This window comes from Oreochromis aureus, linkage group 12 (assembly GCF_013358895.1).
Source record: "Oreochromis aureus strain Israel breed Guangdong linkage group 12, ZZ_aureus, whole genome shotgun sequence".
NCBI classification, from domain to species: domain Eukaryota; kingdom Metazoa; phylum Chordata; class Actinopteri; order Cichliformes; family Cichlidae; genus Oreochromis; species Oreochromis aureus.
The window spans coordinates 37,097,148-37,114,503 of NC_052953.1; the positions used below are offsets into that span (position 1 = coordinate 37,097,148).

Sequence of the window (17,356 nt, forward strand, 5' to 3'; positions counted from 1 at the left end):
TAAGAATAGCAGAATATATACAATATATATATATATACATATATATACACATATACATATACACACACATATACATATATATATATATATATACATATATATATATACATTAAAAAAAAAACACCCCTCTCGCCCCTGCGGGCGGTTTATCCTTCAAGCTCGGGTCCTCTACCAGAGGCCTGGGAGCTTGAGGGTCCCTTGCAGTATCTTAGCTGTTCCCAGGACTGCGCTCTTCTGGACAGAGATCTCCGATGTTGTTCCCAGGATCTGCTGGAGCCACTCGCCTAGCTTGGGAGTCACCGCACCTAGTGCTCCGATTACCACTGGGACCACCGTTACCTTCACCCTCCACATCCTCTCGAGCTCTTCTCTGAGCCCTTGGTATTTCTCCAGCTTCTCGTGTTCCTTCTTCCTGATATTATGTCCGGTTGGTTAGCCACCACCATTTTGTCCGTCTGTATCTGGAAGTCCCACAGGATCTTAGCTCGGTCATTCTCCATCACCCTTTGGGGCATCTCCCATTTTGACCTCGGGACTTCCAGGTTATACTCGGCACAGATGTTCCTGTACACTATGCCGGCCACTTGGTTATGGCGTTCCATGTATGCCTTGCCTGCTAGCATCTTGCACCCTGCTGTTATGTGCTGGATTGTCTCTGGGGCATCTTTACACAGCCTGCACCTGGGGTCTTGCCTGGTGTGATAGACCCCAGCCTCTATGGATCTTGTACTCAGAGCTTGTTCTTGTGCTGCCATGATTAGTGCCTCTGTGCTGTCTTTCAGTCCAGCTTTGTCCAGCCACTGGTAGGATTTCTGGATATCAGCCACCTCCTCTATCTGCCGGTGGTACATACCGTGCAGGGGCCTGTCCTTCCATGATGGTTCCTCGCCTTCCTCCTCTTTCTTGGGTTTCTGCTGCCTGAGGTATTCACTGAGCACTCGGTCAGTTGGGGCCATCTTCGCGATGTATTCGTGGATGTTTCTTGTCTCATCCTGGACTGTGGTGCTGACACTCACCAGTCCCCGGCCCCCTTCCTTCCGCTTAGCGTACAGCCTCAGGGTGCTGGACTTGGGGTGAAACCCTCCATGCATGGTAAGGAGCTTTCTGGTCTTTATGTCAGTGGCTTCTAGCTCCTCCTTTGGCCAGCCTATTACCCCAGCAGGGTACCTGATCACGGGCAGGGCGTAGGTGTTGATGGCCCAGATCTTGTTCTTACCGTTCAGCTGACTCCTCAGGACTTGCCTGACCCTCTGCAGGTACTTGGTGGTTGCAGCTTTCCTAGCGCCCTCTTCATGGTTCCCATTCGCCTGCGGGATCCCCAGGTACTTGTAACTGTCCTCTATGTCTGCAATGTTGCCTTCTGGTAGTTCAATCCCCTCAGTTCTGACTACCTTCCCTCTCTTTGTTACCATCCGACTACACTTCTGGTAGTGTGGATCAGTGAATCGATGTCTCGTTCACTCTTGGCATACAGCTTGATGTCATCCATGTACAGGAGGTGGCTGACAACCGCTCCGTTTCGTAGTCTTGGTATCTGTAGCCAGTCTTGTTAATGATCTCACTGAGGGGGTTCAGGCCTATGCAGAACAGCAGTGGGGACAGAGCATCTCCTTGGTAGATCCTGCACTTGATGGTGACTTGTGCTATGGGCTTGGAGTTGGCCTCCAGTGTTGTACGCCACATCCCCATTGAGTTCCTGATGAAGGCTCTTAGGGTCCTGTTGATCTTGTACAATTCTAGGCATTCCAGTATCCAGCTGTGGGGCATTGAGTCATAGGCCTTCTTGTAATCAATCCAGGCAGTGCACAGGTTGGTCAGTCTGGTCTTGCATTCTCGGCTGACTGTTCTGTCTACCAGTAGCTGGTGTTTTGCGCCTCTGGTATTCTTGCCCATCCCTTTCTGTGCCCCGCTCATGTATTGACCCATGTGCCTGTTCATCTTAGCCGATGTCACGGTGGTTAAAGAGTGGACTCAGGCGCGGAGCTCAGAAATAAGGACAGTGCATTTATTTACAGTGCAGCAAGGTGACAACAGCTCAAATGTGCAACAATGGTGATCGTGCGTCCCTCCTTCCGTGTAAGCCCGTGCGTGGTAGTGAGTGCCCGTCTCTCCTCCAAGTGCTTCCTTTGTGTCCGTAAATCCTCCGTCAATCCCTGGGTGAACACACACACGACAGCAAAATGAGGACGTAGACCAGACAGTACTTCAATAACGTTTAGCGGCTCAAAAACACTACCAGGCTTAGTGCAATACTCCAGCGCTGTCTGTCGCTCAGCCACACCATTAAGCAGCCCTGCTGAAGATGGTAGTTGATTGGCAGCAGCTGGTGGATTGATTGCAGGTGCGGCAGCTCCGGGCGACAGCACTTCCGGGTCGGAGGTAGCCTGTTGCTAGGTTACCTCCTAACACATCACAGCGGGGCCGGAGGGGAAGACAGGGTGATAGGAGAGACACACACACACGCACACAAATATACACACTGGCAGGTCGACCGGTCAGGGCGCCGTCAGATCCTGACAGCCGATATGATGCCTGACAGGAGCTTCCATGTAGTACTGAGGCAGGTTATTGGTCGGTAGTTGGATGGGACCGGTCCCTTCTTGGGGTCCTTGGGGATCAGGACCGTCCGACCTTCGGTTAGCCATTCCGGGTGTCTCTCGTTAACTAGCAGCTGGTTCATTTGTGCTGCCAGACGCTCGTGGAGTGCAGTCAGCTTCTTCAGCCAGTAGGCGTGAACCATGTCGGGCCCTGGTGCTGTCCAACTCTTCATACTGGAGACCCTTTCTTGGATGTCTGCCACTGTGATGGTTACTGGACCCTGTTCAGGGAGGTTGCTATGGTCTGCCCTCAGATCCACTAGCCACTGAGCATTGCCGTTATGGGTTGCGTCCTTCTCCCATATGCTCTTCCAGTATTGCTCCGTCTCCAGCCTTGGTGGTGCTGTTCTGTTATTGTTCCTTGCCACTGAGAGTACACCTTTGCTGGTTCTGTGGAGAACAGCTGGTTTATTCTCCTGCCTTCTATCTCTCTGGTGTACCTCCTCAAGCGGCTGGCCAAGGCTGTGAGTCTTTGCTTGGCAGTTTCAAGGCCTCAGGTATGGACAGATATATATATATATATATATATATATATATATATATATATATATATATATATATATATATATATATATATATATATATATATATATATATATATATATATATATCTATCTATATATATGTATACACATATGTCACTTATTGATAAATATCTGAATAAGAAAGAAGAGCATGTGTAAAAAGGGTGTAGCTATTGCAGTAAACAGTGTGTTAGATGGAGGAGTTGTACAGAGAGATGGCCACAGGCAGGAATGATTTCCTGTGTCGTTCAGTGGTGCTTTTTGGTAATCTCAGTCTTTCACTGAACGTGCTCCTGTGACTGACCAGCATGTCATGGAGTGGGTGGGAGGTGTCATCCAACATTGTCTTTATGCTGGATAACATTCGCCTCTCCGACACACCCTTAAGAGAGTCCAGCTCCATCCCCACAACAATGCTGGCCTTGCGGATCAGTTTATCGAGTCTGTTAGCATCAGCGACCCTCAGCCTGCTCCCCCAGCATGCAACAGCATAGAGGATCGCACTGGCCACAACAGACTCGTAGAAAATCCTGAGCATTGTCCGAAAGATGTTGAAGGACCTCAGTCACCTCAAAAAATAGAGGCGACTATGGCCCTTCCTGTAAAGTGCTGTGGTGTTTGTAGCCCAGTCCAGTTTATTGTCAATGTGTACTCCGAGGTATTTATAGTCCTCCACAATGTCCACGTTGACCCCCTGGATTGAAACAGGGGTCAAGTGTTTCCTGGTCCTCCTGAAGTCCACGATCAGTTCCTTGGTCTTTGCCACGTTGAGCTACAGATGATTCTGCTCAAAGCACGTGACAAAGGAGTCGACCACAGCCCGGTACTCTGACTCATCACACCTGCTCATGCATCCAACCACCGCAGAGTCATCAGAAAACTTCTGAAGATGGAGGTCTCTGTGCAGTGGGTGAATTCTGTGGTGTAGAGGGTGAGGAGGAAGGGGGAGAGGACAGTCCCTTGTGGTGCATCTGTGTTGCTGATTACCTTGTTAGACACACACTGTGGAAGATGCACATACAGGGAGTGCAGAATTATTAGGCAAGTTGTATTTTTGAGGAATAATTTTATTATTGAACAACAACCATGTTCTCAATGAACCCAAAAAACTCATTAATATCAAAGCTGAATGTTTTTGGAAGTAGTTTTTAGTTTGTTTTTAGTTTTAGCTATTTTAGGGGATATCTGTGTGTGCAGGTGACTATTACTGTGCATAATTATTAGGCAACTTAACAAAAACAAATATATACCCATTTCAATTATTTATTTTTACCAGTGAAACCAATATAACATCTCCACATTCACAAATATACATTTCTGACATTCAAAAACAAAACAAAAACAAATCAGTGACCAATATAGCCACCTTTCTTTGCAAGGACACTCAAAAGCCTGCCATCCATGGATTCTGTCAGTGTTTTGATCTGTTCACCATCAACATTGCGTGCAGCAGCAACCACAGCCTCCCAGACACTGTTCAGAGAGGTGTACTGTTTTCCCTCCTTGTAAATCTCACATTTGATGATGGACCACAGGTTCTCAATGGGGTTCAGATCAGGTGAACAAGGAGGCCATGTCATTAGTTTTTCTTCTTTTACAGGGAGTGCAGAATTATTAGGCAAATGAGTATTTTGTCCACATCATCCTCTTCATGCATGTTGTCTTACTCCAAGCTGTATAGGCTCGAAAGCCTACTACCAATTAAGCATATTAGGTGATGTGCATCTCTGTAATGAGAAGGGGTGTGGTCTAATGACATCAACACCCTATATCAGGTGTGCATAATTATTAGGCAACTTCCTTTCCTTTGGCAAAATGGGTCAAAAGAAGGACTTGACAGGCTCAGAAAAGTCAAAAATAGTGAGATATCTTGCAGAGGGATGCAGCAGTCTTAAAATTGCAAAGCTTCTGAAGCGTGATCATCGAACAATCAAGCGTTTCATTCAAAATAGTCAACAGGGTCGCAAGAAGCGTGTGGAAAAACCAAGGCGCAAAATAACTGCCCATGAACTGAGAAAAGTCAAGCGTGCAGCTGCCAAGATGCCACTTGCCACCAGTTTGGCCATATTTCAGAGCTGCAACATCACTGGAGTGCCCAAAAGCACAAGGTGTGCAATACTCAGAGACATGGCCAAGGTAAGAAAGGCTGAAAGACGACCACCACTGAACAAGACACACAAGCTGAAACGTCAAGACTGGGCCAAGAAATATCTCAAGACTGATTTTTCTAAGGTTTTATGGACTGATGAAATGAGAGTGAGTCTTGATGGGCCAGATGGATGGGCCCGTGGCTGGATTGGTAAAGGGCAGAGAGCTCCAGTCCCACTCAGACGCCAGCAAGGTGGAGGTGGAGTACTGGTTTGGGCTGGTATCATCAAAGATGAGCTTGTGGGGCCTTTTCGGGTTGAGGATGGAGTCAAGCTCAACTCCCAGTCCTACTGCCAGTTTCTGGAAGACACCTTCTTCAAGCAGTGGTACAGGAAGAAGTCTGCATCCTTTAAGAAAAACATGATTTTCATGCAGGACAATGCTCCATCACACGCGTCCAAGTACTCCACAGCGTGGCTGGCAAGAAAGGGTATAAAAGAAGAAAAACTAATGACATGGCCTCCTTGTTCACCTGATCTGAACCCCATTGAGAACCTGTGGTCCATCATCAAATGTGAGATTTACAAGGAGGGAAAACAGTACACCTCTCTGAACAGTGTCTGGGAGGCTGTGGTTGCTGCTGCACGCAATGTTGATGGTGAACAGATCAAAACACTGACAGAATCCATGGATGGCAGGCTTTTGAGTGTCCTTGCAAAGAAAGGTGGCTATATTGGTCGCTGATTAGTTTTTGTTTTGTTTTTGAATGTCAGAAATGTATATTTGTGAATGTGGAGATGTTATATTGGTTTCACTGGTAAAATAAATAATTGAAATGGGTATATATTTGTTTTTTTTGTTAAGTTGCCTAATAATTATGCACAGTAATAGTCACCTGCACACACAGATATCCCCCTAAAATAGCTAAAACTAAAACAAACTAAAACTACTTCCAAAAACATTCAGCTTTGATATTAATGAGTTTTTTGGGTTCATTGAGAACATGGTTGTTGTTCAATAATAAAATTATTCCTCAAAAATACAACTTGCCTAATAATTCTGCACTCCCTCTATACCCTTTCTTGCCAGCCACGCTGTGGAGTACTTGGACGCGTGTGATGGAGCATTGTCCTGCATGAAAATCATGTTTTTCTTAAAGGATGCAGACTTCTTCCTGTACCACTGCTTGAAGAAGGTGTCTTCCAGAAACTGGCAGTAGGACTGGGAGTTGAGCTTGACTCCATCCTCAACCCGAAAAGGCCCCACAAGCTCATCTTTGATGATACCAGCCCAAACCAGTACTCCACCTCCATCTTGCTGGCATCTGAGTCGGACTGGAGCTCTCTGCCCTTTACCAATCCAGCCACGGGCCCATCCATCTGGCCCATCAAGACTCACTCTCATTTCATCAGTCCATAAAACCTTAGAAAAATCAGTCTTGAGATATTTCTTGGCCCAGTCTTGACGTTTCAGCTTGTGTGTCTTGTTCAGTGGTCGTCTTTCAGCCTTTCTTACCTCGGCCATGTCTCTGAGTATTGCACACCTTGTGCTTTTGGGCACTCCAGTGATGTTGCAGCTCTGAAATATGGCCAAACTGGTGGCAAGTGGCATCTTGGCAGCTGCACGCTTGACTTTTCTCAGTTCATGGGCAGTTATTTTGCGCCTTGGTTTTTCCACACGCTTCTTGCGACCCTGTTGACTATTTTGAATGAAACGCTTGATTGTTCGATGATCACGCTTCAGAAGCTTTGCAATTTTAAGACTGCTGCATCCCTCTGCAAGATATCTCACTATTTTTGACTTTTCTGAGCCTGGCAAGTCTTTCTTTTGACCCATTTTGCCAAAGGAAAGGAAGTTGCCTAATAATTATGCACACCTGATATAGGGTGTTGATGTCATTAGACACACCCCTTCTCATTACAGAGATGCACATCACCTAATATGCTTAATTGGTAGTGGGCTTTCGAGCCTATACAGCTTGGAGTAAGACAACATGCATGAAGAGGATGATGTGGACAAAATACTCATTTGCCTAATAATTCTGCACTCCCTGTATTGTGGTCTTCCTGTCAGGTAATCAACAATCCAGGACACCAGAGCATCCACCTGCATCGCTGTTAACTTATCACCCAGGAGGGTCGGCCTGATGGTGTTGAAAGTAGAGATGGCACGATACCACTTTTTTATGTCCGATACCGATACCGATATCATAAATTTGGATATCTGCAGATACCGATATTAATCCGATATAGTGTGTTTTTTAATCAATAAAACTGTTTTTTTAATATCTTGCTGCATTTTGTATAAGTTCATACTCAAGTTTAAATAAACAACAACACTAAAGCTATTCTGTTATACCTGTATGTAAAAAATACACTGCACCCAAAATATTTCATAGTTCAGCAACACTGATCAATCTAATAAACTTAAACCTGCTCCATCCTTCCTATTCTGGTATTTTAAAGAGTACTTAGCAGAAATATTAAGCAACCTAACTAACAGGGTTGCAAACTCCCAGCAAAAAAAAAAAAAATAGGGAACCACCCCCCACCCTCCACCTCATGATGCTTAATCGATGTAATCAACTTTAATTTGATGCAGGGTGAAAAAAAAATGCACAGAAATAAATTATTTTTCAAGAATAATTAAATAGATTCAACATCTTTCTTCAACAGAATTGCAGAATTCACAGACGGTATCTTCCCAAAGGAAAAAGTACTATAGCTTACTAGGGTATATAGACTTAAGAGTTACTATATACAGTATAGTAATGGACTTCTATACATTTTACATCAGATTAAAACTTTGGGTGTAAGATTCAGATAATTATTTATTAAAAGCTACATATTTTAAATGAGAATAAGAAAGAAAAGTATGTCTTTGTGCCCCCTTTTCCCTGTTCATGCCCTATCGGCCCCCCTGGCTACACTTTGCTAGATCCGCCCCTGCACAGTTACCAGCCGTCAGCTACGTAGAAAAGGATCCTGGTGTAGAAAGTAATATTAAATACATTCTAACAACAGCTTATCAAGCTTAAACGTGCTGCTGTTGTTCCGCTGGTTTCCTCTTTCTGGTGTAAAGTGGACCAAAAACAAAGAAGAGAGACAGACTCGCGACAGAAAAGCCGATCAGCTGATCGTTAAGCAGTTTCATGATTGAAGTAGCCGCAGCAGAGGGAGAGAGAGAGGCAGTCGCTCCATATATCGGTTGTTAAGCTTAACATGGGAACGCTTTATAAACATTCAGAGATGAACTTACACACTTGCTTTACTTCTCTCTGGGATAACTTCCTCAGAGATGAAATGCTGGTTTGGTAGCGAGGCTACAAATACACACAGCCGCTCTATCACATGACGCATACTGCTGCAACGTGCTACGGTTATGAGCCGAGTTACGCTGTGTTGCAAGTTTTGTGAGGTGCTTTTTTGATATTTAATGGATCGGATTACATTTTTTATTTTTCGCCGATATCCGATCCAGTAATTTAGGTCAGTATCGGACCGATACCGATACGTAATATCGGATCGGTCCATCTCTAGTTGAAAGCACTGGAAAAGTCAAAAAACATGACCCTCACAGTGCTCGCCGGCTGGTCCAGGTGGGTGTAGACACGATTGAGCAGATAGATGATGGCGTCCTCAGTTCCGAGGTGGGGCTGGTAAGCAAACTGAAGGGGATCCAGATGTGGTCTGACTATGGGTCGGATCCTTCTTAGACGCCTTAACACCCACTCACATCCTGGACCTTTTCACGTTAGGAAATCAAATGATGGGGTGGGGCTAGGTTTCACAGTGGGTACGCAATGGTGATTGTGACCTACACCCGTTTTCACACCTTGGCTCATGTGATTAGGGTAGAGGATCATTAGCGAGTCAACGACCCTCATAACAGACAACTCTCACTACGGCAAATAATCTGGGACCGACTGGTTTTAGAACTGAAGAAGCTTCTCGCATGAGAGGAAACTCAAAGAAGTCCAGACGCTTTTCTTTCCAAGCTCCAACATTTAACTTGGTGTAACGGTGGGAGCATGTAATCCAAGCCCCCATAAAACTCACCCCAAACAGCTGATAAGTTACACACCCACACATATCTATCAAGTTAACACTGGTGTAATACACTTTCATTTGTATGGCTGAAAGACTAAAATAGACATTACTAAAATATGACCCTCTGTGGTACGAGGACAGGACTGAAAATGATTTAAAAAGTAGCCAATGTCCAAAGAACAATTTGAAACACCTTCATTAAGCCTGCAGAGCACTTAGAAAAGAAAAACTCAGTGACAGTTTGGCCTCTTGTGCAAAATATAGAGAAATTATGGACCCAAGACTTTTGCACAATTTAAGAGTTTAAAGAAATCTAAAGTGTAAATCAAAATATTAAGTTGCAGCCCAACCTCCACACGTGGTTTGAGATCTATTTATCCATTTATTTTACATTTTACAACAAAGTTTTTATATTTTAATGGATGAGGTTTAAAACGAAAGCTATCAAAAGAACGTCAAATTCAGTTTTATTTCTATAGCACCAAATCAAAACAGTGGCCTCAATGCGCTCTCCATCATCAGGTAAAGACTTGTGATATAAAGAAAATCATCTATAGCTAACTATCCAAGTCAAAGGTTTCTTGAAGAAAGCACCTTCTTGTGACACTCTGCAATTGAAAGTGAAAGGGGCGTGTTTATAGTGGAATGAGATACACCCAGAGTGAAGGAGGTGCCTGTCATCCTGTCAGCTGGCCTCTAGCTGGAAGTGGCCTAAGGTCTCTGGGTACACAAATGACCTTTTTGCAAGCAAAGAACAAACAGGACATTGTGAAAATCTAGAGTATGTCCACCTCACTTAAATGCATTAGATACCATGATTACAGTCTGACATGCAAAGGTGACTCACTGGCAAACACAGAAACATTGTCCCGGTAAGCCTGATTCAGGGTGTAGTTGACAATGCTGTCTTCATCAGGAAAGCCCTTAAAGACATCAACACTGACCTGTAAACACAAGTAAAAGACACAAATCATGTTTCACTGCAGAAGGCTGTTAGTGTTTTAGCACAAAAGGTGAAACCATCATATGAGCTTACAAAGTCTCTGCATATTTACAGCACGCAGTAGGATCGTGTCCGAAGATATTAAATAAATGTAATAACTTGCAATGACTTTGCATTTATCTGTGGATTCCTAATAACAATTTTAATAAAATATAAACACAAAGAGAATGGGCAGCACGGTGGCACGGTGGTTAGCACTGTTGCCGCACAGCAAGAAGGTCCTGAGTTCAATTCCACCATCAGGCCAGGGTCTTTCTGTGTGGAGTTTGCATGTTCTCCCCGTGTTTGCGTGGGTTCCCTCCGGGTACTCCGGCTTCCTCCCACCGTCCAAAGACATGCAGCTTGTGGGGATAGGTTAATTGGATAATCCAAATTGTCACTAGGTGTGAATGTGCAAGTGAATGTGAGTGTGAATGGTTGTCTGTCCCTGTATGTTGGCCCTGCGACAGACTGGCGACCTGTCCAGGGTGTACCCCGCCTCTCGCCCTATGACAGCTGGGATAGGCTCCAGCGCCCCCCGCGACCCTGAAAAGGATAAGCGGAAGCGAATGGATGGATGGATGGAATGGATAAACACAAAGAGTCATCCATGATTGTTGTGACTGACACTGGAATCAAGAAGGCAAATAAAAAAGTTAATTCAAGTTAATATCAAACCAGTATACCGTTTGTGTTTGCATGTGTAATCCAAACACTTGAAATACTGGCACATGATTAAACAGAAAAAAGAAAGACGTAGCTATAAGCTGATAGCAGTCGCTAATGACCCCATTCCATAAGTAACATTATTAAAGAAAGATTATTTCTTTAGTAGTATTATTATTATTATTATTATGAAGCAGATAAAAATGAATGAATGAATACTGTTGTCATTATTATTGTATGCTATATTATTGCAGCCCTGCATCAAGTTTGGCTCGCAGGAGCAGTAGTCTTTGCAGAGAAGCCCAGCCTTCCTTCACCCTGACCACCTCTTCCAGCTTAGCCAGGGGGACACTGCATTGTTCCCAAGTCAACTGACAGATATAATCTCTCCGTGACCTGTTGCCTCATCCCAGTAGGACATGCCTGAAACACCTTGGCTAGGAGGCATAAAGTAGGGATGCTAATCAAACTCCTGAACCCTCAACTGACTCCTTTTGATGTGGAAGAGCAGAGGGTTTACTCCAAGTCCCCCTTGGATGAACAAACGTCTCACCTTATGTCTAAGGAAAGAGCCCAGACACCCTTTGGATTTCCACCACTTGTATCTGTGACCCTGTGAATAAGACCCCAAGAGCCTCCACCACCTGCTAGGGCTAGATAATGTGTCCATAAAAGCTATGAACAAAACTGGTGACCAAGGGCAGCACTGGCATGGTCCAGCACTCACTAAGTCCTACTTACTGCCAACAATATGGTTCAAGCTCGCGCTGCAGTGGTAGAGGGAGCAAATGGCCCATAACAACAGGCCAGACACCCCAGGGCTGACCCTGTGGGACGTGATTGAATGCCAAGACCACAAAAGACATGCAAACTGTCAAACTTCCACACACCCTCAAATAACCTCAGGAGGATAAAGAGCTTGTTCTGTGTTCTGCGACCACTTTACATAGTGCGAGTGGAACACTGCATCCCCCCCTGAGTCATTTGCCAGTTTGTCAGAATCACCTTGATGCTGACCAAAAGTCTTGTTTTATGTTCCCAAACTCCTCCCACACCCAAGTTTTTGCATCAGCAGTCCCATTGGCTAACAAAGCCAGGTAAGAGTTTCTTCAACCTGATCACCTCCCATGTCCACCAGTTGGTTCTGGGATTACAGTATTTGGTCCAAAACTGTACTGCCAGCTCAATATTCAGTGCTCAGGAGGCCCCTTCTTAAATCATCTACTGTATTTTTCCTTTTATTGAGAACTCTCTCTCTTCTGAACTCGATATCCATACTATGCATAGTTATCCAGGATGCATAAGTGTACTCAATTAACTGGTCAAAATCTACAGTCCTTCCGATTAATTGCTCCTTCCATAATTCCTCTTCTACTCCACTGCAATCGGGAAATATAAAATATTTAGGTATTAATGTTTCTCCCAAGCTTGCAGATCTAACTAAATTAAACCATATCCCACTTTTAAAGAAAGTAGAAGGTGATCTGGCTAGGTGGAAATGTCTACCCATATCACTCATGGGAAGGGTTGCCGCTATAAAAATGATGGTATTACCAAAAATAAATTATTTATTCTCAATGATCCCAACTAAACCGCCGCAAGATTGGTTCAGATCTCTAGATTCATATATGTCCAAATTCCTTTGAAAAATAAGCCCCCCACGTATAAGCTTAAAAACACTACAAAAGACCAAGGATAAAGGAGGATTAGAACTACCTAACTTTCAGCACTACTTCTTAGCCAACAGGCTTCAGTTTATCTCAGGATGGCAAAACATACCCTCTTAGATGAACCTTGGCTAGATGTAGAACAAGCACTTTGCAATAATCTAGAGATTTCAAATCTACCATTTATTAGCTCAAACATCCAACGACATGATTGCTTCAAAAGCATCAACATCAGCTCTTCTCTGACAGCATGGTGGGAGTTTCTGAAGTTGACTGAGTCTTCATTAATCCCATGCAAACGTACACCTATCTGGAACAACCCTGACATATTACAAAACAATAATATGATAAACTTTTCAGATTGGAGTAGTAAAGGAATCAAATATTTAGAACATATACTAGAAGGAACAGAATTTATTTCATTTGACAGACTAGTTACACAATATGGGATCAGCAAGAAAAAGATTTTAGAATATCAGCAAATTAAATTCATAGTAAAAAAGAGATTTAAACCAGGTCAAGATGAACTACAAACACCACCAAGTGTGGTTCAATTTCTGACTCTTAAAACCCCCAAATCACTGTCCAAAATATACAGAATGCTTTCTAAAGCAGATGAATCAATATCACTTCCTATTGCAAAATGGGAAGCGGATTTATCAGTTAACTTAGACCAAAACTTCTGGTCTCAGATTTGCTCAAAAACCTTTCATCTAATTAGAAATCCCAGTCTTCAATTAATTCAATACAAAATACTACATAGAGTGCACTATACAGGTCATCGGATGTTCAAGATGGGCTTTACGTCTACCAACAACTGCTCACACTGCCAAACCAATTCACGGACAATTATATCCACGCTCTTTGGTTCTGTCCACCAGTTCAGAAGTTTTGGCGCGAGATATGTGAAGACTTATCAAAGTGTCTGAAATGTAACATTCCAACTTCCCCTTTAGTGTGTTTGTTGGGCAGCTTAGATAATGTCACTACGGAAAAGAATATAGCCCATATGGTTTTCACTGCCCTATGCATAGCCAAGAAAACAGTCCTCCTGAACTGGAAAAATAAAAATAATCTTAATTTTAACCAATATAGAAATTATCTATTAGATCACATTAGTCTTGATACAGCCTCTGCCACCACATCAGATCAATTGCTCTGGGCTCCTTTGATCAGCTCCATCACCTAGTGGGGTGGGGGTCATAGTTTGGTCCCACCTTCACTGTTGTGATAGGTGTGGGGTAGGGACAGGCTTAGGCCATCGGGGGTTCCCAGGAGCATCTTCCTTGGGGGCTCAACCCGGGGTAGCGGTCATGGCCAATTAAGGGCTCTGTTGGCTCTTAGGTGACGGTTTCCTCGTGGCTGCGTGCAGCGGGGCTAGGGAGGGTCTGTGCTGACGGACGTGGGTTACTGACCTGGTAGCCTGGCTGCCCCTGGGTGGGTCCGGGATGGGCGTGAGTTTCTGGGGTGTTCCGTCTCTGGGCTGGGGCCCTGGCCGGGCCTCAGGGGCCTGGGTCCTGGTTGGTGTGTTGCCGGGGTTGTGGGCGGGTGGGTGTATGGGGGCCCAGCCCTGGCGCAGGGTGCCGCCGGTGCATCGAGCCACCTGGGGGGCTCTTCAACTGGTGGGGGAGGTTGTCACATCTTGCAGGAGCTTTCTCTCTTCGGGAACTCTCTCTGCAGGAGGGGAGATACAGGAGAGGTGGAGGAAGATCTCAGCCTGGGCGTCTATTGTCTTGTGTAGTCTGGAAGATGAGTGGATGATGGGGTGGGTGTAGTTTTCTCTGTGGTGGGGTCGGGTGGACTGTCCCGGGCTCTGTGGGGCTGGGCGGCGCTGCTGCACTGGGCCCCGGTCCGGATGGGCCTGGGCCCCCCTTTCCCTGGCGGGTTGCAGAGTATGGGGGTGCCTACTGGGGTCAGCGGGGGAGCTGGCCCCAGGAGGGGTCACTGCCCTCCTTCCTTCCCTCCCCATCTCCAGCTGCCTCCCTCTTCTCGCTCCACCACAATCACCCACACATGCAGGGCCTTGGGGTAGGGGTGTGTCACCAGGGTGCAGGGAGGCATCCCCTCTGTCCCCTTCTGGCTGCCTCTGCCTCAATTTTATCCCACAACTTAGACATTCACATTACTCAGACTCTCATTACACATACATATAGGATCTTGGGGTGGGCACGCCACACAGAATCCAAATTACCATCAGGGTGTACACCTCACCCCTGGCGTCGCTGCCCACCTCTCAATTTTAAATACGTGACATTGAGGGGCTAGCAGGAGGGGCTATGCGCTTACCTGCTGCTCTGGCAGGTAGCTCCATGCCCTCCTGGGTTTTAAATGCACCTTAGAACACACATACATCAACACTACATATGAGCGGGTGGAGGGAGGTTTGAGTCTTCACACACCCCGTTCTCTGCGGCCTGCTGGAGCGGGGGGCTGGGAGGAGGAGTTGGCCGTCCGACTGGGGTCTGGAATGTGGGGCCTCCTGCTGCTGCGGAGTCGGGCGGTCTGCTTCTCCCACCGCAGGGAAAAGGGTAACACCACCTGGGTCTGGGTGCAGTTTCCCCCTCCAGGGGCAAGGGTACCTAGACCCGGTTCTTAGAGTACGCTTGGGAGAGTGATTGTGTGTACAGCGCTCTCTATGTCTGTCTCCGCGTTGGTTGAGTGTGGAATAATTGCCTATGAGAGCATGAGGGTGGGAATGGATGTTTGTATCTGTGTGTGCCTGTATGTCTGTGTCTATATGTCAGGTTGGGTATCAGACGCCACCTCTCTGGGGCCATCTCAGGCCCTCCAAGGTTTGGAGGCCTATCTCCCCCCACCACTTCCCCTGCCGGTGGTGGACGCCCTCAGACATCGGTGCGTTGGTGGTTCTCTGTGTCCGGAGGTGGGCGCCCAGGTACACACCGGCTCACTCCTTGGTGGCTGCTTATCGGGGCCTGGAGCCTGGGGCTCACTCGGGCCCCTTCGGGGATGGGGTGCCCTCGGCCTCTTGGCCCGGGGCTCGGTCACTCAGGCACAGCTGGCTGCCGGCGGAGCTCACGGGCACGTCACTGCAACCCCCCCGGCTTCTGCTCTGCGGCTGCTGAGTGACCCCTCATCTGGGACTCTCCTCAGCTCTTTCTGGGATAGTGACGTGGCTGCCCTCTGTTGGTCTTCCTTGGTCTCTTGTGTTCTGGGGGCCTCTGGATGTCTGGAGTTTTGATCTCCTCCATACCTGCTTCATGCCCTGGAGGACGGGGCAGTGGCCCCCCACACCCTCTAGCAGATCATTACATGAAGGAACCTTTTAAAAACAAGCGCGTTCATGCTCACAGGTGCACACACGGGTGCTCACACACAAACTACACCCTTTTTGGCTCTTACCTCAAAGCACACTGTGCGCTGTCGATCTTACGTGCTGCACAATAATGTCTAACATTTAGTATTTACTGTCATATTCCCATAGATCATTGTGATGTTGTTTATTAGTCTCGTTTTCTTCTGCTTGCTTTCTCTTTCTTTCTCAACAGGTGAACCAGATGATCGATATATGTATTTTTTTGTCTGCTTATTTTGTTGGTTTTGGTTTTTGCCCTTTTTCCCCGTCCCTCTTCCCCGCTGTTTTCTTTCCTCTTTCTTTCTCCCTTTCTTTCCCCAGTTAAGTCTGTCCCGTATTCAGCAAGTGAAAATAAAATAAACAATAAAAGGTGAATCAAATAGACCATTACGGCAAGGCTGGGATGGTCCATTTGGTAAAGTAAATCCGTTGGGCATCTTTCTTCGCCTTTAGACAATAATTCTGATGGCAAAAGAACCAAACGGGACAGGTTTAAAAAAAAAAAAAAAAAAAAAGGATGCATAAGTGTTTTTATTTTTTAGGCATTTTGCCTTTATTGGATAGCGATAGTAGAGATAGACAGAAAAGCAGATCGAGAGAGGGGGGGGGACATACAAGGATCAGACTCAAACCTGGGACGATGTGGCATGTGGTCGCCTGCTCACCGACGCCAAGACACAGATAAGGGTTTACTTTAACTTTATAGTGCTGCTTTTTTATCAGGTCAAAACTAAGTTTACGAAGTGTCAAAGGAAAATCGTGTACTTTGTGATCAGCTAACATGAAATGTATTCTTTTATTGATCATTAAGCACATGTCTACGTGACTTTTCACCTAATAACTTTTGACATGAACTCTTCTGTGATAAACAACTTACAGCTTCCTCTTTCTGTTTTGGAACATACAGACTTAGAAAAGGGGAACCTCAGCTCTGAGTTCTGAGAATAACTCTGTTATCTTTATACACACACACACACACACACACACACACACACACACACACACACACACACACACACACAGAAACATCTTGTATAAATAAAGAAACGCAGACGGTGACAAAGTGCGAGTCCATGAGTGTCTCCTGTGCGAGTGCTCTGTGACCGTCCTCGCGAGTGAAAGAACTGCAGTGTTTTGTGTTTTCTAACTCAGGAGTCTTGGCTAAAGAAAGAACGGCAGGGTGATTTAAAGAAATCCCCTGTCACGAAGTGATGCATTGTTTTATCTTCGTAAAAGTAAAGATAAAAACTGTGCTGACCTTAGACATAAAGTGTGTCCAGCCACAGGCAGCATTGTCAATGGTGTCCAGCTGTTCAAGCAGGGTGGAAGTGTTGGGAAGACTGTAGTTTCCTTCCATCAGACTTTGCATTAGCTCAGTGTCTGTGCCATTTATCAACTCAGGGTGCTGCTGAAGATCTGAGAACAGCTTGAGCAAGGAAAAACAAGATGAATGAAGCAGAAGCAGAGAAC

At 45.6% G+C, this 17,356-nt stretch overlaps 1 protein-coding gene across 1 annotated transcript in view; it reads right to left on the reverse strand.

Moving 5' to 3' along the window:
* The window catches only part of abca2 (ATP-binding cassette, sub-family A (ABC1), member 2), a 167,218-nt gene that overhangs the window by 78,458 nt on the left and 71,404 nt on the right, over window positions 1–17,356 (reverse strand). Inside the window, exons 12-13 of the mRNA XM_039620969.1 lie at window positions 17,145–17,312; window positions 10,106–10,202 (exon numbers count right to left, since the gene is read on the reverse strand). Coding sequence (XP_039476903.1) covers window positions 10,106–10,202; window positions 17,145–17,312 — 265 coding nt within the window. The remainder of the gene's footprint in view (window positions 1–10,105; window positions 10,203–17,144; window positions 17,313–17,356) is intronic.